This window comes from Condylostylus longicornis, unplaced genomic scaffold (assembly GCF_029603195.1).
Source record: "Condylostylus longicornis isolate FDR11 unplaced genomic scaffold, ASM2960319v2 ptg000004l, whole genome shotgun sequence".
Taxonomy (NCBI): Eukaryota; Metazoa; Arthropoda; class Insecta; order Diptera; family Dolichopodidae; genus Condylostylus; species Condylostylus longicornis.
Window position 1 is genome coordinate 17,808,603 of NW_026577973.1, and position 27,853 is coordinate 17,836,455.

At 25.0% G+C, this 27,853-nt stretch overlaps 1 protein-coding gene across 10 annotated transcripts in view; it reads left to right on the forward strand.

Moving 5' to 3' along the window:
* The window catches only part of LOC129608305 (rho GTPase-activating protein 100F), a 122,504-nt gene extending 103,436 nt beyond the window's left edge, over positions 1–19,068 (forward strand). Inside the window, exons 3-13 of one of the 10 annotated variants that reach the window (XR_008696885.1) lie at positions 7,490–7,723; positions 8,352–8,612; positions 8,670–8,946; positions 9,033–10,072; positions 10,140–11,292; positions 11,357–11,436; positions 11,514–11,739; positions 12,534–12,803; positions 13,128–13,161; positions 15,260–15,368; positions 16,806–16,946. Coding sequence is in view for 8 of the 10 variants with exons in the window: in XM_055519740.1 (XP_055375715.1) it covers positions 7,490–7,723; positions 8,352–8,612; positions 8,670–8,946; positions 9,033–10,072; positions 10,140–11,292; positions 11,357–11,436; positions 11,514–11,739; positions 12,550–12,803; positions 15,260–15,368; positions 16,806–18,682 (5,511 nt within the window). In the remaining 2 variants the exon portion in view is untranslated. Of the gene's footprint in view, positions 1–7,489; positions 7,724–8,351; positions 8,613–8,669; positions 8,947–9,032; positions 10,073–10,139; positions 11,293–11,356; positions 11,437–11,513; positions 11,740–12,533; positions 12,804–13,127; positions 13,162–15,259; positions 15,369–16,559; positions 16,638–16,805 lie in introns of those variants that run through there. The other 9 variants (XR_008696887.1, XM_055519767.1, XM_055519775.1 and 6 more) reach the window with 9 other exon arrangements.
* The last annotated feature ends 8,785 nt before the right edge of the window (positions 19,069–27,853 follow it).

Genomic DNA, 27,853 nt, shown 5'->3' on the forward strand with positions numbered 1-27,853 from the left:
AATTCACATTTGTTTTGCTCCTGTTTTTGTTCTTTTTATTTCGTTTGCTCTTAATATCTATTTTAAACATCGAAATATTAAAACTTGTTATAGCAAGGGAGAATGATGGCAAGGAGACTGCAAATATTAGAATAAAAGAAATTAAAAGAAAACGTTGTAAAAACTGCAAATTTTAAAATTTTTTTAATTTTTTTTAGTTACAAATTTTTATTGCATTTATTTTTAAGACTTTCTCAAATGTAAGTTTTTAAAAAGATTAGAGAAATCAATTTAAAAAAATTATCACTAGGTTAGAAATTACTTAAAAAAAGTTAAATTTTTTTTTCTTTTCTAAGTAAATTTTATAATTTAGGAGCTAACGAGTAAAAATATTTTTTTTTTAATTTTTTCTTAAAAACAAAATCTCAAATTTTTCTCATTATGTACAAAGAATATACGTTAATATTATTCAATAAAACAAATCTTAAAAAAGTTAAAAAAAATTGCATACATTCAGGATGAGATGAAATATTAACAAAAAAAAGCATTGGTGTAATGGTCGAAAGTAACGGTTATTTTAGCGAATTAAGACAAATAATTGCATTTTTCGATTAAAATAATTTAACGTTAATTTTTCCTATTTATAGAAATTTTGAAAAGCGTACAGTTTTTAAGTGAATTTTTTGTCCTGTATTTTGTATACAAATTTGTTCAACTCAATGAGGCAACTTAGTCTCTAATATTAGAGATAGGAGCTTGTTGCATAAAAGTTACAAATTTTAAAAATATGAGTAGCGGGCAAAATAAATGAAATCCTGTAGAAAATGCAAAGCGAATACTGAAGTAATATTTTGCTAAACTGTATAGCTAATTAATCGCGACAAACAATGACACATTTTAATCCCAATAAGCAGTTTCCATATCTCATAAAGTTTATTTGTATAAAAGATAGCACATTTTCAATTCAAGTTTTGATAATGAACACAATACTTTATTGAAAGAAAGAGTTGCCAGATAATGCTGGATAAATTAATAATTTTAAAATAAATTTTAAAAATCAATAACTAAAACAAGTAAAGGTTTCGAAACAACAACAATCTTGAAATTTGAGTCCTCCCTGTGTAATAATAACTGTGTTAATTTTTACTGTGTCATTTTTACTTTGTATACCAAGAGGCTTAGAAGTTAACTCTAAACGAAGTTGCTAATATGAAGTAATAGGCCTTTAAAAATTACAAAAATTTCTATTTTAGGCAGCTGATACCTTTAAACTGCTCTCATAAATATTTTTTTATCAGAAAATAAATTAAAATGACCTAATTAACTGACTCATTCATCAGTCTGCTGCAGTCACTTTTCTTTTGATCTTTTTCTCCAACGGATTTGTATTGCGATATTCGTCCATTGATTGTTTCTCAAACCAGAGTAACAAAGGGTACGTGCAAAGAAATTTTGTGAATTTTTCAATCCTTTATTATGAAAAATTTTGAAAGTGTTGAAATTTTGAAAACATAAAATGTAAAAGTACTATAATAGCTAATAAACACTTCTAAAATCTCTTGCAAATAAAATAAAATTTAATTGAGAGAAAAATTACGTTTTTCATGTGAAGCCCGTGGACAACTTTAATTTTAAAACGTACGTTAATTTTATGTTCATTTTTTTTTTTATGAAAATCCTTTTTCTAATTATTAAGCATAAAATTTATAAAATATGAATTTTAAAGGTTTTACGTCTTATAAGTATGCATAAAGTTTTATTAATTTTTTCTCTTTTTATATGAATTTTTCATACTTAACAACATTTCGTAAAATAAGAAAACAATGAATTATAAAATTAAAAAGGACATTTTTGTGGTATGCGGTAAATGATTTCCTTTGTTGAAATTTTTTTTTTTGTATTTAAAATCCCATAAAATTTTATCCAAAGTATATTGCTATGTAAAAAATTGCCACTTCACAAAACAAAATATTTTTTACTAAAACTAAATAGTTTTTTGAGATTATTATGAAAAAACAAAGAAAAATTTACCAAAGTTACAAAGAATTTGAGAATTTTATACTTTTCTTTAAGTAAGGTAAAGAACAAAAACCAAAAGGAATATTAGAAGAGCAAACAAATAAGTATATAGGAGAAAGGATTTTTTCTGCAAACTATGGTAAACTTTTCACATACCTTATATAAAATGTTTTTCTTGTCCTATTTTTAAATCATGCTGTTGAAAGTTTTGTCCTGATTAGTAAGATATCAATGTGTCATTATTGGTTTTCAAAAAAAACAAAAGACAAGAAAAGTTCTTACTTGTTTCTGTAACTATTTATTTGGGTTTCATTGTAAGCGAATATGCAGCCTTTTTATGTTGCACAATAGAATATAGTAGGTCTTTCGTATAATTTTAAACTTTCTAGTTAAAGGCTTTATTCATTTTTATTTTTATTTTAAGTTTGAATAGGTTTATGCTGCGATTAATTTGAAAAAATAACAAAATAAAGAATTATAACATAAGTGGGAAAAGTTTTTAATATCCATTTATTTTAAAACCATCATATTTTTTTCACACTTAGTAGGTTTTGTTAATTAATCTTGTAATAATGGTGACGTGTGCTAATACTAACTCAGCGCTACTCGATACTTCGAGGATTCTAAGTAACTGGTTCTTCATAGAACAAGAATACTGGTTTCTCAATTATCACACATAATTTTTCATATTGTAATATCAAGTACCTAACATTTTAATGGGATGATTAGAATGTTACGGATTCGTATTAGAGTTTTTTCATGTGTTGTTTGTTTTTGTATAGGTGAGGTTTATTACATTAAAATATTGTACTTTTGTACATACATACGATACTCGTATTAAATACTGTCAATTATTTAATATGTATGTATCAAAAATAAAATTTAAAATTTAGTTGGAATAGCGTAAAAATTAGAAAGAACTTCAATATGATATCATTAAAAATATTTTGATATCCTTGAAACCACATCTTCTATCACACTTAATTCAAAAAGCGTACTCCTCGGTCCTGTAATAGAAGCTAAAAAAACAATGAAAAAAAAAAAATTGCAAAATTGTCACAATTCTTTTTGGACCTCACTTTTTTGGCAAAGTCGAGCGGGTTTACTTTTCAAACTTTTTTTCACAAATTGATGTCCAGGAATATGTTTTTCTAAATGCCGCTTTTCCAACTTCTGGTTCTCAAGATATAGAGCTTCATTACTGAGCCTTGTATAGGTATTCATTACCAATATGATTGATCACATTTCTCTCATTGATCATGTAGGTTTGTTTCATCATTATAATTAAATTAGGACGAAAGGAGCAGTCATTGGAATCACTCTTCTTTTTCACTGTAGTTTGAACTGGTACTGCAATTGAAAAATCGTAGTCTTTTCCCATCTCCACTTGCAATAATTTGAATATGTCAAAAAAGCAAAATTTAGAGTACCTAGCAACGAGTAAAAAGTAACGGGTATTGATCAATGAAGTAACGAATGTTAATGACCACCACAAAGTACCTGAATTACACATTTCTATGTAGTACTACTGTGATTTCTGTTGAGGTATATTCTAGTCAAAATTATAGTAATTCAGCTATAGATTTTAATTCTTGTCAATGATGGATATATATATGTGGTTCCTCTAACTAAAATTTATGCAGAAGTAGTGAAGTATTACTTACGATACAAGTATATATATATATGAGTCCAGCAAATTTTCAGAAATTGCTTAAAAAATATAGTAAAATCCCGATTAAAATTAGAAATATTAAATTTCTTCATGAACAAGTTTTGTCATTCCTTTTTATATATATTGCTGAAATCTGAACTAAAAATGAAAATGTTGCCCTTTTAAAATCGCATTTTTTTTATTGATTTGCGTTTCACTGAGACCTGTTAAAGACTTCCAATTTTTATAATATTCCTATAATGGACAAAAATTCATTGCTCAATATTATTCAAAGGTCTACATAATATTTTCCGATTAAATATTAAATTCATATTAAAATTAAATTTGAATTAAAATCCATTTTTAAATTTGTTGGACCAATTATAAAAAGAAATGTGAAGTAAACTATTAAATATATAATTGGTTAAGTTCTGTAATTGTTCAAAATAAAATTATTATCAAAAATTTTCCTACAACATTTAAGAGATCTTTTCAAAATGTTTTAAAAACTTTTATAATTATTTTTGTTTTATAAAATTTTCCAAATTAAAGGAAAAAACAAAAATTATCGAGCAAAAAACGTTTCTGAAGTAAAACAAAAAGAAAAACATAAAAACAAAGCCATAATGCCATAAAAAACGAATAGGAAATTTTTTTTTTGAGATTTTAAACTTTTAATTTGTCAAATATTCAATATACATACATACATGAATGTTGCATATACATACATATGTATAATTTATGTATATCAATGCAAAAATAGAAAAAATTCATTTTATTCAAATTAATTTGTGTTAAAAGAGGAGACAATTATTAAGTATAACAAATTTATGAAGTTGTGAGATGCTCTAAAAAAATTTTGTTAAACATTCAATCGAATTAAAAAAAAAAATAAAATTAAAATTTATTATTTTAGTTCGTCTTCGAAATATAAGTAAAAATATTTTATTTTTTCAAATAAAGCTATAATTAATATAATTTTATACATTATAAATTTTCATATTACCATCATAAGACTGCTATGCGTTATATACGAAATTCAAAGAAAAATTCTAAAAACACCTGAAAATTTAATTATGAAAAGCCATTATGAAATTATTATTATTTTTTTTTTGTACATTTTGTGGAGAAATTTTGAAATAAAATCTAATTGTAGGTTTTATCATGTTTTTTCCTTTTTTTTGCAGAAGTTTTATTATATCTTTATAAAATTGTATATACAAGGATGTGTGTAGCATTGTAAAAAAAAATTTTTCTGGAAAACTTTTCCTTTACCATTTCTATACCTAAATGTATTTTTATATTTTATTAACAAATACAACACTCATGAAATTAAAAACATAACGAAAACAACAAACATAAAAATGTGTAAAAATAATGAAAAAAAAAAAAAATACCTGAATAATTAAGAAGAGCTCTTGTTCCTTAATGTATAGAGTACGAAACTTTAAAAATAATATATGTATGTATAATATATTTATTTCTAAGTAGATATTGTAATATATTTATGGATGATTTTGTACGGCCAGCAGCGTGTACGCAAGCTCAAATATTATTTATCAACTTTAACATTACAACTAACTAACATTTACTTACTATGGCCAGTTTTTCTTATTCTGTTTTTATGCTGGTTTTTTGTTTTTTTTTTTTTGTTGTGCTGTTATTCTTATTTCAGTAATGCTTTATATACATATTTATGTATACATAAATTATGTAATATTCATATATAATTTTTTTTAGAGTTAACATCTCATTGAACTTAAAATGAATATTTTTCAAAAAAATCTTTATTAAATTTGAATATTTCGTAGTAAAATTAATTGAGATCAAATTAATAAAATTCAACAAATTAAAGAATAGGTTCTTTGATTGAATTGCAACAGACATTGAATTGAGACATTTAATCAATTTCTTAAAAGGTGGTTAATTTCACGAGATTAAAGGTGGGAATATTCGAGCGTTCATATTAAGGAGTATGCCGAATTAGTTTTAGGCATATTTTTATAAATTAGTAAAGAGGGAAGCACAATATAAAGAAATTGATCGAATATAATTTTTGAATAGCATAATTATTCGGAGTTAACAATTTTATGAAGTAAATAAATTATGCGTTATTAATTGAAGACTATATTTTACCAAACCTATTTGTAGTACAATTAAGCAATTCATACAATAATTTACCGTTAACATTAGTGGAAAATGAAAATGAAAATTACCGATATTTAATTTTCATTTTATTTGTCACTGAAGACACAATTTTGGAACTGAAGAACCATAATTTGCATTCTTTAATACATGTATCATTTGGGCTTCATAAATTTTCAAATTTCATAGATTTTCTTACATGTTCTTTTTTCATGGCACGTATTTGAGTTGACATGGCAACTCTAATACGTTTACGTTGAGTTGAAAATAAATGCAAGATGAAAATAGTTGAACCTGAAAATAAATGGACTTATTTTCCCTAGTTTTATTTTTACCTTTTGCCTTTTTTTTCCAACATGCTACTTTTTCTGTACAATTGTTTTTTTTTTATATACATATATGTAGGTAAATGATCGATTTCTATATTTTATTTCAATTTAGTTCTGTTGTTATTTTTTAACATTAATATAAAATATATTAACGTTATTTATGTGAGTATGTAAGGTTTATAGGTAATTTACAAATTTTATTTATTTTTACTGAAACAAAAGTTTTTCAATACTTCATAAAAATCACTAAAAATTGAATTAGATTTATTTAAAATACATCCACCTTTTTATGTCAGAGGTTTATTGTAATTTTATTTTATGAAAGTCAAATATTTTTTTAATAATTGGAAAAAATGTACGAGCGGTTTCCAAACTTTAATGAAATACGCTGTATAGAAATTTTTTCTTAATATCTTATGAATTCTTCTTAATAATTTTGTTGAATAATAATCTGAAATTACGCAAAAAATAATCCCGCTTGAATTGTTCTTAAATTTTTTTATTCTTGTTTTTAAATATTAATGAAAAAAATGTATAAATCTGAAATCTCAAGCTCTTATTTAATAACTTTATGAAGAGATTAGTTGAATGAGAAAATTTGAGATTTATTTTTTGATTATAAAATATAATACTCACCTAATATTAACATTAAATTAACAGATATAGAAAACTGATCTCTAACATTTACGTATTCAAGAACATTATGGTATTCATGGGGAAACGCTCTAATACAGAAACTTGCATATTTAGTAAAACTAAAATTTAGTTGATAATTGGTTTAAAAGTAGAGTGAGTAAAGATGAGCTTAACAAGATATTAGACACTGATTACAGAAAACATTTTCAAAACTGCTGTTTATTATCTTAAGTCGATTAAACATTAATTTACAATAGTGCGTGACAATATCAAATATGAAATATGTTGAAAGCGTTTCAAGAGCGGAAACTTAAACAAAACAGAAAGTATACAATAATTATAATAAAATATTAAAAATTTCGTAAACAAGAAAAATAGTTTTTCCAATTAAATATGAATGGTACACATACAAAAACTTATAATCGAATAGGCATAGTAAACAGTCTACGTAAGATTTATTAAAGTTGATTTTCATTTAGTAATTATACTTTATTTAATAGAAATTTAACGAGAAGGAAATGTTATTAAGACTATACAAACATAAGAAAATTAATTATGTGCTATCAGTAAAAAAAATAACTTTTAATTTACAAATTTGAATAGGCATAATATCAAAATTGCATGAGTACTTACATTAATTTACATGTAATTTTAGATTTGATTAATTACTAAGTTATCCTTGAACTTTTTCCACAACATTTAATTTCAAAATTTATTTATTTTCTTTTAGGAAAATGGAAGATCAGTTCCTGATGTTACAGCTAGTCCGGGAAGAGCCCCTCCCGGACCACTGCCAAACCAAATGCAACACATGTCAAACCAAAGACAACCATCAACTGGTGGAGTCAAAGAACCTATACTACAGGGTGATTTCCGAAAAGTATCGGGAATTAGTTCAGATGTTTTTCGGCAGATAGAAGCGGTAGAAAATGATCATGATCCGAATACGGCAGCAGCTCTTGAAGTATGTTCATTTTGTTTTTAATTACAATATACATACAGACACATATATGCATTCCTATATAACATATTAAAGCCAAGTACATAATTTTTTTTATAACATTTGAGAAAGAAAGTATTGGACATTCTCCAAGTTCAAAAACGTAGATTGAGATTCAAAATTGAAAAAAAAATGAGAAATTCAATAATCAAACCAAAAAAATTAAAATACTTTTTGTTTTTTTGGCTTAATTATTAAACAGATTTTTTAATTACCTTCTAGATGTAAAAATATGTGTAGAGTTAAAATAAAGAGTTACATTAAAATGAAAATTTTATTAATGAATATCAGATGTTTCGCCATATATAACAAAGTTTGGCAAAAATATCTCAAAAGCTGTAATAAAGAGAGACCAGGAGGGTAATCAGATAGATAGGGAATTAAAAAATTAAGAATAATGACATTCTCAATCCTACGTCATTTTGTTTTTGTAAAATACAAAATTACAATTTTGTAGCTTACAAAATAATTTCCTTAAATTCAAACATAAATAATTTAATTGACTGATAACTATTTTGATTTTATTAAAGTTTATTTCATTGAACTCTATTTCTTACACAATTTAATCGAATTTTGATGTTCTAATTTTAAGGCTGTTGAGCGCCGCGGTGAGATGATAGTAAGGATATTGGAAGCCCGAAATATAGGTGGAAAGCATGCTGTCGAAGCTGCTCAGAGATTATTGACAAAAGGTGATGCTAGACATACAGTCCAATTAGTTGAGATCGTTAAACGACCAGGACAAACCCTTGGACTTTACATAAGAGAAGGTAATGGAGCAGATAGAACAGATGGTGTATTCATATCAAGGATAGCTTTAGAATCTGCTGTTTATAACAGCGGATGTCTTAGAGTAAGATAAAAACAAATGGTTTATCAAACCGATGTTTAAAATATTTTTCATATCAAGGTTGGTGATGAAATTTTGGCTGTTAATCTGGTGGATGTAACACATATGTCATTGGATGACGTCGTTATTATTATGTCAATTCCGCGTCGTTTGGTGTTAGCAATAAGACAAAGGCGTGGAAATAGGGGCGGAGCTAGTTCACCAGGCGCCGCACAACTTTCACGGCCAGAGCAAAAACCACCCCCAGTTGTAGTAATAAAAAGAGATTTAAGAGATGAAGACTTAGATGAACCGGATCGATTGCCTAGATCTCGATCATCACGAGAAAGACGTACAGGTATTATTAATTAATTATAAAATCCTATATTATTAACAAAAATATTTTTTTTTTCATTCAAAACAACTATAATTCACATAAATCAGGTGATGGACGGGAAATGACAGAATCTCGATCGAGGTTAGGCCTAGGCCTAAATAATTACAGCCCACAAAGCGAACAATTAGATTTATATTATAATAGTCGTCCATCGAATGTTATAAATGAACCACCTAGTTGGGGTTATAAGCCACCGCCTCCCCCACCTTCTGTTATTACGGAGCAACCTAAAGGTCATCATTTTGCTCCATCTCATGCATATTATCAGAACGCTGGTACTTTAGAAAGCTTAGCTGAAAAAGTGCATTCATTTTATCCAGGTGGTCCTGGAAGAAGAATGTCTGCTGGAACAGGTCCTACAGCTGGCGTAACTATTAATCAAGCACATGCACGATTTCCTCGCAGTGGATCGGATCAGCATTTACCTCGCGTTGAATATTCAGACTACGCTACTTCACTGGGACGGCATTCACTTTTACGATCAAGTTTGAAAACTGGTGCGCCTATAGCGACAGCTGGAGGTACGTTAGGTCGATATGGCCGTTATGAACCTTCTAGAACTGCGAAATATGGTACACCTCCAAGCGGACCTAGTTCATTAACGCGCAGATCACGACCTAACTTAGATTATTCAAGCGACACTGAAGCTACAATAGGACAACCACGACCTAGTTACTATTATTACAATAGACCTGCAATAGCAAGTGCTATTCCCTCACGAGCAGGGGCTGCAAGTGTATTAGGTGGCGGCCCCGACTTAGCTAAATTTAATTCATTACCACGTGATAGACCTGGAGTAAGATTGGGTGGAATAAGGCCAAGAATTGGTGATCGACTATTAGATGAAACAGACGGAAATTTATCAGCTCCTGAATCTTCATTGAGAAGAGAGCGTGACTTGTTGAGAGCGAAAATTACAGCCAGTCCTTCGATATTTACGTCTGACGAATATCGCGCATGGTTACGAAGAGCACCAAGCAGTTCAGCGATTTGTGACCAAATGAGAATGTCAAGAGATCTTTTAGCACAACCACGAAGTTATCGATTCTCTTGTAGTGCAGAAAATATTCATGATGCATTAAGAAATGTAAGCATTGGAGTTTTTGTTCGAAATTTTTGAAATTTTAACTTTTTCCAATATAAATTTTTTTTAGACTGAAAGCATTTATAGTAGTCGCACTGGCGTTATGGCTGGCACTTTAGATAGACATATGGGTGCTGCGGGATTGGCAGGTGCACCCAGAGCTGGACTCTCTGCGCTACCAGTTCGTTCCATGTCATCACAGCATATTGGTACAGCATCATCCATTAGAAGCCCTAGTATTCGAAGGATGAGACAATTATTAGAACTCTCTACTGGGGGACCAGGAGTTGTCGGACCTAACAGTCCCAGTGGTAGTATAATTAGTGCCGGGCATCAGAGTCCAGCTCCCACACCCAGTGCAACACTTCCTAGATCGCACAGACAAATTGATATAAATCCAGCTGAATTTGTAAAGTATAAGTTAGACAAACCTGTAATGGAAGTAGGTGGAATATCTGGAATGTTGTGGATTCATTTATTAGCTGGACGTGGCTTACGATCTCAACCAGAAGTTCCTCCTGGAAATCCCTTGCAACCGCAACAGCCATTAACTCGTGATCTTTATTGCGTATTAGAATGTGATCGGGTTCATAAAGCTAGAACAGTAGTTCGTTCTGGTGATTTGCAATTCGATTGGGATGAATCATTTGAACTAGATTTGGTATGCAATAAACAATTAGACGTTTTAGTTTACTCATGGGATCCACAACATCGGCATAAATTATGCTACCGTGGTGCAATATCGTTAGCATCAATTCTTCGCCAGTCACCATTACATCAATTAGCACTTAAAGTTGAACCTAGAGGGACTATTTACATTCGATTGAGGCATACAGATCCAATAACGTTATATAAACGGCGTGGCTTACCAAGTTTGCGAGCTGGATATCCACAATTATTCGGAGCTGATCTTGAGACGGTTGTAAATAGGGAATCAAAAGGAGCTCCAGGAAGTGCACCAGTTCCAATTGTATTGAGACGTTGTGTTGAAGAAGTAGAACGACGTGGTCTCGATATTATCGGTTTATATCGATTGTGTGGTTCAGCAACAAAAAAACGTTTATTGAGAGAGGCTTTTGAAAGAAATAGTCGTGCTGTTGAGCTTAGCCCGGAACATGTTCCTGATATCAATGTAATAACAGGTGTACTAAAGGATTACCTCAGAGAACTTCCTGAGCCTTTATTTACAAGGTGTCTTTTCCAAATGACAGTAGATGCTTTAGGTAAATAATCTGCTATTTCATTGTAATTATAATATTTATGTTAATTATTTTCTGTACCAATAAGCGGTGTGCTTGCCTGATGACCCAGAAGGAAATGCGAAATTAATGCTCAGTATATTAGATTGTTTACCGAGAGCGAATAGAGTAATTATTTCTAATAAGCAAAACACATTAAAGATCGTTTTATATTATGTTGTTTTTGATTTTTTTTTTGATTGTAGGCAACACTTGTTTTTCTACTTGACCATTTATCCTTAGTGGTATCTGCATCAGAACGAAATAAAATGTCTGCGCAAGCATTAGCAACTGTTATGGGACCACCGTTAATGTTACATTCATCTAACGCACAACCAGGTTCTGATATCGATCATGCTCAACCTATTGCGGTACTAAAATATTTATTACAAATATGGCCTCAACCACAGTCTGTAACAAGTACTGCCTCAGGTAACGTAATCAAAATATTGAATTCAAAATAAAACAACATATTTATTCTACTAACATTTAAAAAAAATAACATTATCTTAGCAACCTTTTTAATTACATGATTAATCATTCATTATGCAATAATTTTTACAACTTTATTACAAATTTTTTTCAATTTTTCTCTTTTTTAATGCAATTTTTAAAATAATTAATTTTTTTTTAATTAAAACTTTTCACAAATTATAAAAGAAAGTATAAAACAAAAAAATGTTGCTAAGGTGTTTGTGTTTTGTTTGATTTTATTTATTTATACTTCTCCTTCACTTTCCACTACGACCTTACTTTTGAAATTCCATTGATAATCTGATGTTCTTCTCACTGCATGATTGGATGTATTTCCTTCATATAAATAATACATATGTTATATATGTTTACATATATATTATATATATATATATATAAATATACATTCACTATATAAGCAAAGTAAAAAAATTTAATTAATTAAGAATCAATATAAATATCGATTATTTGTTATTGAAAACTATGTATGATTGTTATAAAAACTAATTGAGTTATTTAAAAATAGAAAAAATAAAAAAATAACAAAGATTTCTTGTTTAACTATAGAAATACGTACGAAAAAATGATGACGTATATTTTAATAAACGTGCGTAAATTAGTTTAACAGAACTAAAAGAAAAAAATATATTTTTTTTTACCCAAAAAAAAAAATCGTAAAACATGTCTCATGTCTCTAATAATTAAAATCAAAAAAACACTTCCTTCCATTACATCCTATATGGTTAATACAGAGTCCTATGTAGACAGGTCGGCGCGGCGAGCCAACAGGGCAGCGTGGAAACAAAGTCAGTGCGTCGCAAGTGGACAGACAACTTCTGCAACAGCGGCAGCTGCAGCACATCATGGGTATGGGATTACAGCAGCAGGCAGCCAACATGGTACTCTCCCAAGGCCAACATCATCCCTTAGCCACAGTCAGCACAGCCAACATTCCTCAGTTTCAATCAGTAGCGGCTCAGTCAGTTCAATTGCATCGAGTCTCGCAACAAGTGGCCCAACAGGTGAATTTGAATTTTTTTATTTAGAGAAAAATAAAAATCTTTTTTTGTTAATATTAAAGGAAATTATAATTTATGTATACATATAAATATGTTTAAAATAAATGAAAATTTTTAATATTAAATTTTAAGATAAAAAAATATTAAATAAACAATTTTAATATTTAATATTTAAATTAATTTTAATTAACAATTTTATATACTAATGCAAATTATTTTATTTTTTTTTTTATTTTTTCTCTTGTTGGAAAAATATATAAAAATAAATGTCGTTTCTCTTTTTTGAAAACTTCCTTATACAATATATGAAAATCTCAAATTATATAGAAAAAACTAAGAAGACTGATCTTCACAGAAAAACGTACGCAAATATAAATGAAAATTTATGAAATTTAGATATGAAATTTACAAAGTGAAAAAAACAAACACCGCCTTTTGCCTTTCATTTTCCAACAGTTTCTTTATTAATTGTTTTATTTTTAATTTTAAATTTTATTATTTAATGTAAACTTTAATTTACTATTATTGTTTTTTATATTCCTAGTTTGTTTTATGCTAGTTTCAATACTTTTACGCACCAGAAATAAAGTATCAACTCATTCGTTCTTAGGTTATGTGTGTATTTTTTTCTAAATCTACAATGGTTGCTTCTCATATACGGATAATTGCATAGAATAAAGAATTATAATAAATGATAAACTAAAAATTACTAAAAAATTTATGAAAATCTATTAGATAAATTAAACTAATTAGATAATTAAGCTAATAAATTGTTTGTCTAAATTTTCAAAAGCAGCTGTTGATTTCTTATGATTGCAATTTGTTCAATTATCAGTTAAAACATTGTGGTAGGGAAAATTTTTCAAAATTGTTTTGAAATTAAAATCTCCCTTTTTTTTAAATTTTGTTGATTACAAAGTTTATAACTTGTATATTATGCATATTTGCATACATGCTTTCATTCTAAGCAACACGGTTCAGGATTTTCATCCACTGAAAGCAATCGTTGAAATTCAGAGATAAAATTATCGTGATCCATTATGTTTTAAAGTTAATTTATAATTTTTCTTAAAATTTATAGTTATTACTGAAAATTGTTCTTGTAATGGAAATAAATGTGATGGTCACTAGAAAAACTGTTGTAAATTAACATTTAATGAACTCTCTTTCAACAGTTTGTTCAATCCAGATAAAAAAAATATGATTTTATCTCAGACTTTTAATTAAAACATTTAACATAAACACTATTAACTTGTAATCTTATATATAACCATTATAGATTTACAAAATTAAATATTGGTAACAGGCACATCATAACCTTCTTTTTGTTATTGTAAATCATAGTATACAAATTAGATTTAAGTTGTTGATGACCATTTCTTTTATGCAAATCAAATCACAAAAAAAAATGTTGATAATCAATTAAATAATGTTATAAATATTATAGATCGAGAGAAATGAAGTAAGATTTAGGTGTTTATAGAGAGACCCATTTAACATATTTAAACACAATTTATAAATAAATAGAATTGTAGATTTCATCAGCTATTTTAAAACAGAACCTCCCAAAAGATTTCTTTTAATTTTAATGGTCAGAAAAAGAAATAATTATTAAAAAATAAATTAGAAACAAAAATGTTAAAAATGTTAGAATTTTGAAGGTTTTAATGATTAATTGGTATTTGTTTTAATAATTTTTTCTAATCAATAAAAATAAGAAAAAAATTTGAGCCGCTTGTAGTTTTTAAGTTAAGAATACAAAATCATGTGTTAATATTCACGATATTTAATTCCATTAACTTTAATTACAAAATATTTAGGACATATTTACAATTATTTAATATCGCATATTGGTCATTTACATGGTCATTATATGATTGTTTCAGGCTTTTGTTAAGATTATAAAACAAATGATTTCATAAAACACATTATGTATACTTCATTACTCATCTTTTTTTTCTTCTTTTTTTCTTTCTTTTTATTATATTTGATTTTAAATTTTTTATATACCGTACAAATGAAATTGCTCACAAACTTTAGAAAAATTTAATTTTAAACTCAATTTCTGAAATAAAATTTTCACCATGCCTTTTAATAGGAAGCATGTTCACCTCAGCTATATAAATTCTAATAATAGCTTGCTTTTTATTACATTCCAAATTGAATCTTTTTAATTTTTTTTTAAAACATCTTAATGTTGTCTAATTATATTTTGATAAAAAACAAATTCAAAATTTAAAAAAAAAAATTAAACAAAATCAGATCAAATTCAAATTCATTCTTTATTAATCACATAATATGTATTAATATCATACGTTATGTTCATATTCTAGAATTCAATTTAAAACACATGCTGATTGCTGAATAAAATTATTAATTAATTTATGAAAAACTGTTATAATTTAAATAATAACCAGAACTAAAATGTTGTATAATAAAATAATTTTAAAAAATTACAGCACCTTCAATCGGAGGCCTCAGCGGGCTCGGTAACGCAAGACCAATCGCTACTGCCAGGCACACCCTCCCCAGGCAGTAGTTCAACATCGGGTTCAGGTTCTGGGTCAGGTAAGTTTTATTCCATTTTATAAATGTGTATGCTATAGACACAACACTCTTTTCTTTAATTCGAATTTGGAAAAACATTTTTATTTGCATTTTATTTTTAAAAATTTCCTTGTAAAAGAGACATACACCTTTAATTCAAATTATATAAAAAGGTTAAAGAATAGGTTCTTTTCACCAAAAGTATTCAAGTAAAATAATATTTAGTAGAACGAACACTGAAATTTTTTTCTGTACAACTTCTGAAACAAATAACGTACAAATGTACATATACATATTTCTACAAAACTTATTGCCCAAATTCAGTATATTTTGGAAAATTTAATTTTTAGTTTATTCTGAAATAAAAGCCTTCGGTAAAAGACAATAAAATTATACTTTTGTTTGGTGAGGTTGATAAATCTATACAAAATATTTAATTGTTATATAAATCAATGACAACTAAAGTATGACTTAACTCTTATTAAGATAATTCAAGTAGTTTTATAAAAGATTTGCGTGAAAAGTTCAAAATTCTGTATAATATATACACGTATTATATAATAAGGAGTGTACTACGCAAATTGTTTGCAGTACGTAGTTTGTACAAATTGTAAGAGAGCTTGCTTGGTAACTAATATTATCATAATAATGAAAGAGCAATTTCTAAAAAAGTTGTCGCGACGTCATCATGTTAAATTGCATATATTTAGGAGGTATAAAATTCTAAATTTGTATAAGGCTCGGCACATTTAAATTAAAATTTTACAAATTTCGTGATGCAGTAATTTGGGAGAAGATGTAGGTCGAAAAAAAATTTTTCTGCTAACGAAATAAGTAATAATAAGTACCTAAAAGCTCCTAAAATTTCAGATTCCTACAACTTATCGTCTAGAAGAAAAAAATGATATCCATAGAAAACTGGTTTTAGATAAAAGTTAATTTCTCGGGCATTTTGTCATTTCCAAGCTCGAAATTCCTATGCCGCGCTAGAAACTATGCTTTTGCGTTTGCAGAAGAAACTGCAACTGATTGTCAATATGTTACGCTATAGATCCCAAAATTTTGTACACATGTTATACAAAGTTTTGTAAACGTGTTGTACAAAATTTTCATAGAATATTTTACTTCATGTTTTCGTGGTTTATCTGTGTTACATAATATTTGAATAAAAACTTTAATTAAGGGCTGGTTTTGTGTTAAATATTATTTCAGAAACTGGAAATAAATCTAGAACGTAAAACTTTTGTTTTATTGTGAACGCTTCACGAATCTTCAGTGTGCTCCAAAATTAAATTATTATCGCTAACTCGTATATAATCAAGTTTGAAATGAAATGAAACTTTTAATAGAAAAGATGGTAGTAGTGTATGTATTTTAATTAAATTTTTAACAAAAATTAAATATTTTAAAATAACTTCTCAATGATATCTACGATTTAATTGTGATCTTTTATTTTAGGAACTGATACTGTAAAACGTGGTGCATCACCATCGTCTGTAAAACATGTAAAAATTCACGAATCATCTAGTTCATTATCTATAAGTAATTCAAATTCATCAACTGCAACCGTAAAACTATCACAATATAATAATCACCAACAACAGCAACAGCAACAACAACAAAATGAACAAATGCAACAAAACGATTTTACTAGTACATCATCAAATTTATATACAAATTCTAGTAATAAGATAAATAAGGATAATAAGGATATAAGCAATAATGATAAAAATCGCTTTATGAAAAATCTTAAGGAAAGTAATAATGGCGTAATTAGTAGCAGCACAAATAGCTATGGACCAAGTTATACTAAATCATTATCAGGATATGATATTGATAAAGATAATGGTAGCACAATAATAAATAATTCAATAACAACGATATCATCGAATGCATCAATATCTCCATTAGCATCTGCATCCGTTAAATCGTCTTCAGTACTTACATCATCATCTATATCTTCATCAACATCATCAATTAGTAGTAACATTGCTAGAATTCAACAAAAAATACGATCACGTTCTCGTACCCGTTTCGAAGATTCTGATTCAGATTCAGAATCGAGGTGCAGAACGCCCAATCCATTATTAGAGCAATCACAAGCAATGACAACAACACAATTAATGTCAAAGTATTTAAAACGTGAACCACTTGTTTCAATGACATTAACGGAATCACCGTGCCCGCCAATTATGTCATCATTATCTTCATCTATACGTGATATATGCGCAGCATCACAATCAGCCACATCTAAATATGATAAGCCCACATCGCAATCTTTAGGAGAAGCAGAAGATCCTACTAGTAATTTATTTAATACTATTAAAACTCATTTAAGTAGCAGCAGTTCGTATATTTTCCCATCTGGTAATATGAAATCATCATCAGCACCATCAACAACAACTACAGCAACAGGGGGCACTTCTGCCTTTTCTGGATCAACGATATCAACTGCAATCGATGATTATGAAAAGAAAAATATTATACATAAACAAAGTTCCTCAACAACAGATACAACTGGAAGACAAACTTCATCATCACCAATAAGATCTGAATTACATGATAGTAATGTTGTAACGTCATCAGCAAATTCATCATCAGTTGTAGCTAGAAATGTATCATTATTTCAAACAAAAACACAGTCATCATCATCTACAGATTCATCAGCATCAATATCATCGGCTTCAGACTCGAATAATTATTTAACTAACAATAAAAATTTAATAATTGATGAAAAACAATTTAATAATTTTAATAATTATCCAGTAAGTCCAGATCCATTTAATACATCTTTCATAAATTTTGATAAGTTAGGTTCATCAGCTTCATTATCTCAAAGTGCATACGGTGCTGGTATTACTGGTAATGGTAGTGGTATTGGTAGTACAAACGGTACAGGTATATTAGGTTCTGGTAATGGTAGTTCAGGTAATGGCCATTATAATATTTATGGAACATTACCAAAAACTATTAGTTCAGCAGCAATGCTATCATCAACATCTTCATATTTATCATCTGGGGGCGGTAGTTCTGATACTACAAGTGGTGTTAGTTCAATGGCTGGTTCAACAACCAGTTATGATTATTATATGAATTCTAGTAGACAATATAGTTTAGGTAGCACAAGTTTAAATGGTAGTGGTGGTAACTATCATACATTAGGTTCATATAGAGTACAGTATACAGCAACGAATCCATTTCTAGATATATTTGAACCTGGAAATGGAAATAATGGTAATCATGGTAATGGTAACGGAAATGGTAGCAAAAGATCATCTTCGACCGCATTAAATTCAGTTCGAGATCAGTACAGTACTGAAAATGATTTAAAATAGAAAATTAAACAAAATTAAATTTATTATTTAAAAATAATATTATAAAAATTTACATTGAATCATGTGTGACACGAATGCAAAATTCTTTAAAAGTACATAATTAAATTACAAAAAAGAAAAGAAAATTATACTAAATATAGATATCTGTAAATGTAGAATTATAAAAAAATATACAAAAAAGATAGATAAAAAGTCAATACAATTTATTCTAAATTATATTATAAAAACAAACAAAAAGAAAGAGAATGTTAACATTCTTAACATTACAGAATGCGCATTAATTGTATGATTACATTGTTTTTTTTTTACATAAAAAATCTCGTTAAGCAGACACCTTAGATATCCTTGTGATATCATTATTTTCCTGTAAAACCCTATGTTTTTATGCTTCCTAAAATAATATTTGAATATTTAAAATGTATGTCTTGTGAATGATTTAAAAATTATATTTTTCCTCTTAGAAAAGCTCAGCTTATATTAAATTTTAAAAATTTTTTGATTATCGAAATTAATGTACTAATTAAATATTCTTATTTCAAAACTGTTTCAATAATAATTCAATTCAATCTGATGAACGACATACTCGTAAGAAAAAACAATTAATTTTGCTAAGGTTTTCAAAAAATTAAGAATTTTATTCCTTTTTAATTAAATTTCACTAGAGAGTTATAAAAGCTTTATATATAACGTTAGTTCATAGTTCTATTAATTCGTTTGAATTAATCAGACTTTCATTTTCTAATATTATTTAATCAATTTTTACCGAATTTTATTTATGAACGTGGTTTAATATAAATTGCGCACAATATCAAACTAAAACACCATTTAAAACAAGCAAATATAAAAACAAAGTAAGATTTAATAATGCTAATTTATACATATATACATTACTAATTAATATATAATATACATATATGTATGTATTTAAATATTTATACATTACGTGAAAAATTTACTTGTATACTACTTAACCTATATATACTAAAAAAAGTAAAGTGTAAAAAAGAATACTATGCAAACAGACTTTAGAAAAACTAAATAAGCAAAAAATTTAATTTGAATTTCATTATTATAATTAATAATTTGATTTTGTATTGTCATTATTATTTGTTATAAATATAAATTAATTATTAATATTGTTATAAATTATTTACACATTATACAGATTCATTTATACAAAAATTAAAAACGAAATTTTAAAGTTTCAAAAACAAAAAAAAAACTGCAATATTACTAATTCGAGGTATATACACATATATGAAAACATTTTATAAAACAAATACAATACGATTACAGACGATTATAAACCAATACAATACGATTGCAATCCTAAAACGCATATTATGTAATATATTATGTGAAGGGATCATGTTCTTTTACTTTCTTCTATTTATTACATATTATTTCCAAATTAAATAAAATCATACTGTTAAATTATTATACAATTTTACAATTAGTATTGAACAAACACGTACATGCTTCTGTTGAATATACCTGTTTAGTTATTAAGATACATACAGTATGAATGTATTAAAAATTCCAAATTAAATGGTACATAATATAGACATGATTAAATAGAAATTGTAAAATTACAAAATCAAAGAAAAACGAGATAACAAAACAAAAGAGATAGAGATTGGAATAGTATAGAATTAAAAAAATTTAAAGAAAACTCATATATTATGAGCTACAAGATACATATTATGTACCTTGAGGTCCATATTGCAATGATAAAGTTCTCAAATTTGATTATCAGTTTAAACACAAATTCAAGAACATATTCTGCATCTCAAATATTATAAATTATAAAAGTTTCTTTTATATTAAATAAATTTATTTTTTCTTTTCAATTTTATTGCAGTTTAGAGAAACAATTATTTTCTTTTCAAAAATTATTTTATACATTTTGTACATTTTTGTGTTGGTTGTGGGGAAAATAAGCATTTACTTGTGTGTTTGTACTTAGAATTTTATTTATTTGAACAGATATAAAATAAAAAAATTTGTATAATAATTAATTAATAAAACAGAAACAAATGAAATAGGAAAAACCTACAAATATACATAATATATATATCGTTAAATAAAAATTTTATATAATACATATTTATAAATTTATTAAATGTTATTCAAAACATTACGTTTTTTGCTCTTTTTTACATTCATATACATACAATATATATTATACATATATAATTTTTACAGTATACAAGAAATTTGACGGAAATAATAGCAAAACAAAAAATGACTAAATAAAAGTTAAATTTAATAGAAGAAAATGTTTTTCTTTAGAAAAATCAACTATAACAAAAATTTACAAGTATATAACAAGTTTCATAAATACTAAACAAATGTATACATTTATACTCGTATATTAAATTAAAAATTAATTACTACATTTATATTATATACATATAAATACAAAACAAAAAATTTTTAAATTTTAAATATTTCTTTTATACTTATTTTGGAGTTTTTTATTTTATTATTTTTATAATTAAAATATTAAAATTATATAGTGGACTTTATATAGTAGTAAAATAAAAGAACTCATTTTCAGTATAAAGTTCTGATTTCAATATAAAAACCGCAAAAAAAAAAAAACACATTTTTGATAAGTATAATAAAATAGTTTAACAAAAAATTATATAAAAACTGAATTTACATTTACCATATTTACTATTTATTAAACTGTATTAAAAAATTATCATCGTACAACAACAATTCACAACAAGTAATTAAGCAGAAATATTTTCTAAAATTATATGTAAATATATTTCACTCACTATGACTTCAAAACAAATGTAATACTGTATTAAACAAGAATTTTAAAATTCATTAGCGGAATTGTTGTATTAACACCGTATTGCTGAAATTTTGAAGTCAGAGACTTTCGTTGACACTAATAATAGCCTACTTGCAAATCGAAGTATATACAATTCTCATATATAAATTTGAGTAAATATGATAGTTCTTGGAGAAGTAGAATTAAAAATGTATACAAGCTGTTATTGCAAATATTGTCATCATTTGTCAGGCACAAAAAAATACTAACAGTCTGATCGTATTTTAATCGGCAAGTGAGAAGAAAATGAGTAACTATCATATATTTGCATAATGCAATTTTCAAATCGGAAAAATTGTTCGGTATTACGTATGTCGTTTTTTTTTTAAATATATATGAAATTTATTCACTTTGCTCTTGAAAGTGCGATGTTCAGTCGATAATTTAAGAAAAAATGCAAAAATTCAATTAAAAGAATGAGTAATCTAATTGGAAAAATGAAACAATCATTAGAAAAACGAAAAATTCTGATTTGAAGGTGAATAAAAAGGCGAGATACACTATTTGGCTGTAAGTCAGATACAAAAATTTAATAAACTCTTCTAGTTAATTTTTTTTTTTAATTAAATTCTCATACACGTGTGTAAATTAGAGTGAAATATATTAACATAATAATTAAAGATCCATTACATATTTTCATTGAAATAAATTTAAAAAAATTTAAAAAAATAATACAAAAAGAAAAACTGCATAAAATTTCAACTATTTTAATTGTTTTATAAAAGATGCTGTTACATGAAGTTATAGACTGACGATATATTTAATTGCAATAAAACAAAGCAAAAATTATATAAATGCATATACATAATATTAAAAATATATTAACATAAATATAAAATATACAACATTTGTAATAAAAATTGAAATTTTTTTTTTACTTTCATTAAAAACCTAAAGTTAAAATTATTAATATTGAATTTTTTTTTTGTTGTCAATATCAAAAATTTATTTTAAATTTTAAAACAAAAAATATGCATAGATACATTAAAAAAAGTTTTTTAAGAATTTAAATTACATGATGCTACTCAAAACATTTAACCTTATAATCAATATTTAAAATGAAAAAAACAAAACTTTTCTACTTTAATTCTTAAAAAAAAAAATTAAATTCCTCATAATATTAAAGTAAAAATTTAAGGTATAAATTAATAAAATTTATTATTGAAACTATTTTTTTGTACAAAAAAATCCTTGTATGTTATTGCCTTCAATTTTTTATTGAAGGCATTGACAAGGTCTCTGAAATTAATATTTATTGAATATTAAAAATTAAAATTTCAACATAGTTGAATTTTAGTTGTCCTATATTTCATAAAATTTTCCAAAATAGCATATTAAAAAATTAAATCTTAGATTAATTTCACGTCATTTCTTCAAACTAAATTTTATACGCAGTTTGTTAAACACTTAAAATTCGACAAAAGTTTTAAAACTTTTCATTTTGTTGTCCTTTTTATTTCAAATATAAATTTTATAAAAGCTTCTATATTTACGTAAATGTATTAGAAAAAATATGAAAATATATTCAAAAAAAATTTTCCACTATACCTAATTACATTACTTGTACCAACACTTACTATATTTAAATATTTCTCGAATTTATAAAATAAAAAAAAATATATTTGAAAATTTATACTTACAAATCTTGCACATTTTTCAAAAACTCATTTTTTTATATCCATTTTTTGACTTATACAAAATATATAAAAAAGCAATAACAAAAATATTATTCGTCTCAGTAATATAATCGTTTTCAATTGAGTTGGAAATTTGTTTTTTATTAAATAATTTTATACAGAATAAAAAACAAAAGGAAAATTACTTGGGAACTAAATTACAAATTCTTATAAAATTAAGATTTTCTTTTTATAAAAATTTTATGTTTCGAGCACAAAACCCCAATCTAAATTTATCAATCGTATATTATACTTAAAAGCAGAAAAAAAAATGAAATTAAAAACATAAAGAAACAAAACCTACCTAACCTACCTTATCTTTAATATTAACATTTAAAATAATATGAAATTTATACAATTTTATACCTTATACTTATATACTATTCTAGACAAGTTTTTTAGTATTTGATATAAAAAAAAATAAAAATTCAGAATTCATTAATGGCATAACCGACAACAAAAGCTCATAAGATTTTACATAAAAACCAAAAAAAGAAATAAATAAATTTTTTTTTTAGTTCTAATATTCTTGGATATTACTATTGAAGTTTAAGTCAGACTTTAGAGACCAAATATTGTTCATTAATTTTATTTTATCATCAAAATATTGGATGGCATTCTAATTTTTGCGGGAAGCCAAATTCATGAACAAAATTTGATAGTCTAAATTTTGACTAACAATAGTTGTAATTTTATTGTAATTTTCTTTATTAATTCAAATTATGATTAATTTATGAAATTTCAAATTAAAAATCTGATCCAATTGGATTTTTAAGAATTTAAATTCAATTTATAATACGATTGTTAAAAATTCATTTAATTTTCTTGAAAACCATACTTGTGTTTTTAATCATCCTTTTTTATATATGTATATACAAGTGTCTTTACATTATATAATATGAAAGATTAAATTCGATCGTTAAAATTATGTTTAAAAAATAATTTAATATATAATGTAATTAATAATTATATATATATATATATATATATATATGCATATAAGTATATAATAAACTATTTTTATTTAATATTAACATTGTAAATTAAAAATGAAAAATTCTAAGTTCCGTTTAAAATACTAAGCTATGTTAATCATCATAGAAATAAATAAAGTATGTATTTAGGATAAAATATAAGCAAAACAAAAAAAAACAAAAATATTTTTAACGTAATTATATTGAAAAAGACTATAGATATTATGTAATTATATAACACTATATATTGAAAATAAAAAATCAATGCTTTGCCTTTAGTAATATATTATACATAAATAACTAATTAAATAATTATATAATCAATAACGAAGTACACATACATACATAGGTATGTGAAAAATATAAATAAAATATTTGATAACACATATAGCTAATTAATTATAATAATATATATGTAGTTATACTTCCCTCCCCCCCCCACCCCTCCTAAAACAATTCTGTATATAAATTAAAAATTTATTTTGCCTTGATTACTTTTGAAAATTTCGCAAATTATAATTAAAAAATAAATATTGTTAAATTACAATTTTTATAATATTATTATAATATAACATTAATATAATTTTAAAACTAAGTTTTGATCTTCAAAAGATTTTATCATTTTAATTATTTTTAAATAATTTTCAAATAAAATTTAATAAAGAAACATTTATAAATGTTGAAAATAACAGAAATCTTTCTTGTTATATTGATGTTATTTCTATGATCTAAATCAAATTTTTCCAACGGAATAAAATAAACTATTATACAAACAAAAAAAAAAAACGAAAAATAAAAAAAAATGATATTGTATAAAAAAATTAATTAAACCCTTTTCAACGCTTTCATTTGAAATAAAAATAGGAAATCTTAATTATTGCTAGTCAAATTGTATACTAAATACCTTACTTACCAAAAAATTAAAAGAAAACAAAAAAAAAATTGTTAAAAATTAAGTAAAAAACCCATTTTTAACTTCAAAAACTATCGATTCATGCATTCATTTTTAAAATTCAAAAAAATTTTAATATATTATTTCTAAATTAACGTATACATATATATACATACAAAGTATATATTATATACGAATATATTAAATATATAATGCAGAAGGAAAAAAGTATAAAAATATAAATTAAAAAAAAAAAACAAAATAGGTGCTTTTTATTAGCTGAAATATTGTATGTGAACTTTAAAATATGACAAAAAAATAAAAGCTTAATAATTGTTTAATATGAGAAAAAAAAAACAAAAATTAATTAAATTAATTCCCTTTCAATCCATGTACAAGTATGTGTTTAAAACAAATTCAAACAAAAGTGAGCATTAAACTAAAAACTATAATTAATAGAATTAACAAAATTAAAAAGCTGAAATTACTAAAAACAAACGATAATTTAAATAATTATGTAACATATAATAATTAAAACGAGGAATGCATGTTAATAAATACATATATATAATATCTATATACACATATATATATATATATTTACTATATACTAAATTAAATATGATATATACACATTATTAAATAATGTTGAGTTCTTATAGCAATTTTATATAATATAAATGAAAAAATATTAGAATTAAAAATAATATTAATAATAAAAAAACAAAAAAAAAAAATACTGTGTGTTTGTTAAATAAAATAAAATTTATGATTTTAGGAAAAACAAATTTATGAATTTTGCATTCGAAAGATGTAATAATTATAAAACTAATTAAAATTTAGAATGTGTTGTTAATATGTGAAAATTATTTATATTTTTCCAATAACTTAAGTTAAGTAATTAATTAGTTAAAGAATTTTTTGTTTTTATTTCAATTTTCAATAATATTTTTTTTTTTTTAAATTAAAAATTTTATTAATGCTGTTGGGCTCTATTAACGTTATAAAACCATTTAGGAAAAAAAAATCTTCGAATCATTATTAAATTCGTACTAAAAGTGCAACATAAAAATCGATTCTTTGAGTTCTTTGCTTCTTTCTGGTTGCTTCTCTGACAAACATATTCACAATTTTTACAAAACTACATTAATCGTAAAAATTAATATTGTGTTTTATGAATATGTTTAATAACCAAAAGTACCACCAAAAAATAAGAAAGATTTTAACCCCTCCAGTATGGTCGTCTGTTATTTTATATTGGGAAAAAATTCATATTACAAATAAGTTATCTATATTAAAATTGGAGTTCTTTTTATTTATAGCATAATTGTATAATGTAAAATTACAAATTTTTATAAATAAAATACCAAGAACCTTTTTAAAATTAGTTGATATTTGTCTATGTCAATTTATATAAAAATATGATGAATTGTAAATTAATTTTTAAAATTAAATGAAAAAATATAATTACCATTTTCTGAGTGCTGCTCTCTGTATATGAAATCAATAAAATAAAATATAGCTGTAATTTCTTTTTTAATTTGAAACCAATTTTTGAGTATATTTATAATATTTTAGATTTTGAGATGGAATATAAGATAATATATATATAGGTAAAATTATTAAAGAAAAAACCAGAATTGTTATTAAATTTCCTAAGTTTAAATACAAAACAAAACAAAGGAGTAAAGAAATTTAAATACAATAGAAATAGAATATTTTAAAAAATTAAAAAAAATTGAAATATAAAAGTTCATTGTTAAATTAAATTTTTTATCAAAATAATTATAGTAGAAATTTTTAGTCTTCGGTCAATCAATTTTAGTCGTTTTCAAAGTGTATAGCCGTCAATTTTGATTTTTTGATGTTCTTAAAAAAGTTTCCATTATATTTTTCAAAAATTAATTTTCAATATTACACTTATAATTCTATAATTTATATACTTTAAATATTTTGATGATTTTATTAAAAAATTTTTTAAAATTGATATTATTGTTATATTGAATTTAAACTTTAGAATTTGTTATATACAATAAAGTTAAACAAAAATATATAAAAACTTAAACAATCTTTAAATTCCATAATTAATTGGAAATAAATAGAATAAATGCAAGCTAGACAAGTTCACATTAACTTTAATATTGCTTCTGTGAAATCAGTAATTTATTTTGGAAAAATGAGATTCCAGTCATGTTTCAATTATTTTTTTAGTCTCATTCTTCTCAATTTAATTTAATGCCTATTTAAAAAGTAATGCCTATTTAATATTTTTATGCTGTTAAGACAACATTGTAAATTAGGAATAACGCAAATTACTCGTCCAAAATTATGCTTTTTTAGATCTTCCTCTATTTCAAGAAACTTCATATGAATAATCATAAGAAATTTTAATTTGTATATTTGTTTTGATTATTATTGTTCTTTACTTTAAATTTTCTTAAATTTTAAGTTATTCTTTTATAAATAAAAATTATTATAGTAAAACTGAATTTATTATAGATTATTTCTCCATAAAATTATAAAGAAACGCAGAAACGGCTCATGATGAACATGTAAAAAATATTGATGTTATAACTACTACTATATTACTACTATTACAATTAAAATGTACCTTTACTTACGTTGAAAACATATCCATTAGCTACGGTTTTAAATCACATTTCTGATTAAAAAACGAATTCATATTATTATGAGGGTTTTTGTTTTCCAAAAGAGATGATAAAATAGAATGTATGGTGTATAGAAAAATATTTAAAACTAAAATTAATGTTGAATATTTTAAAG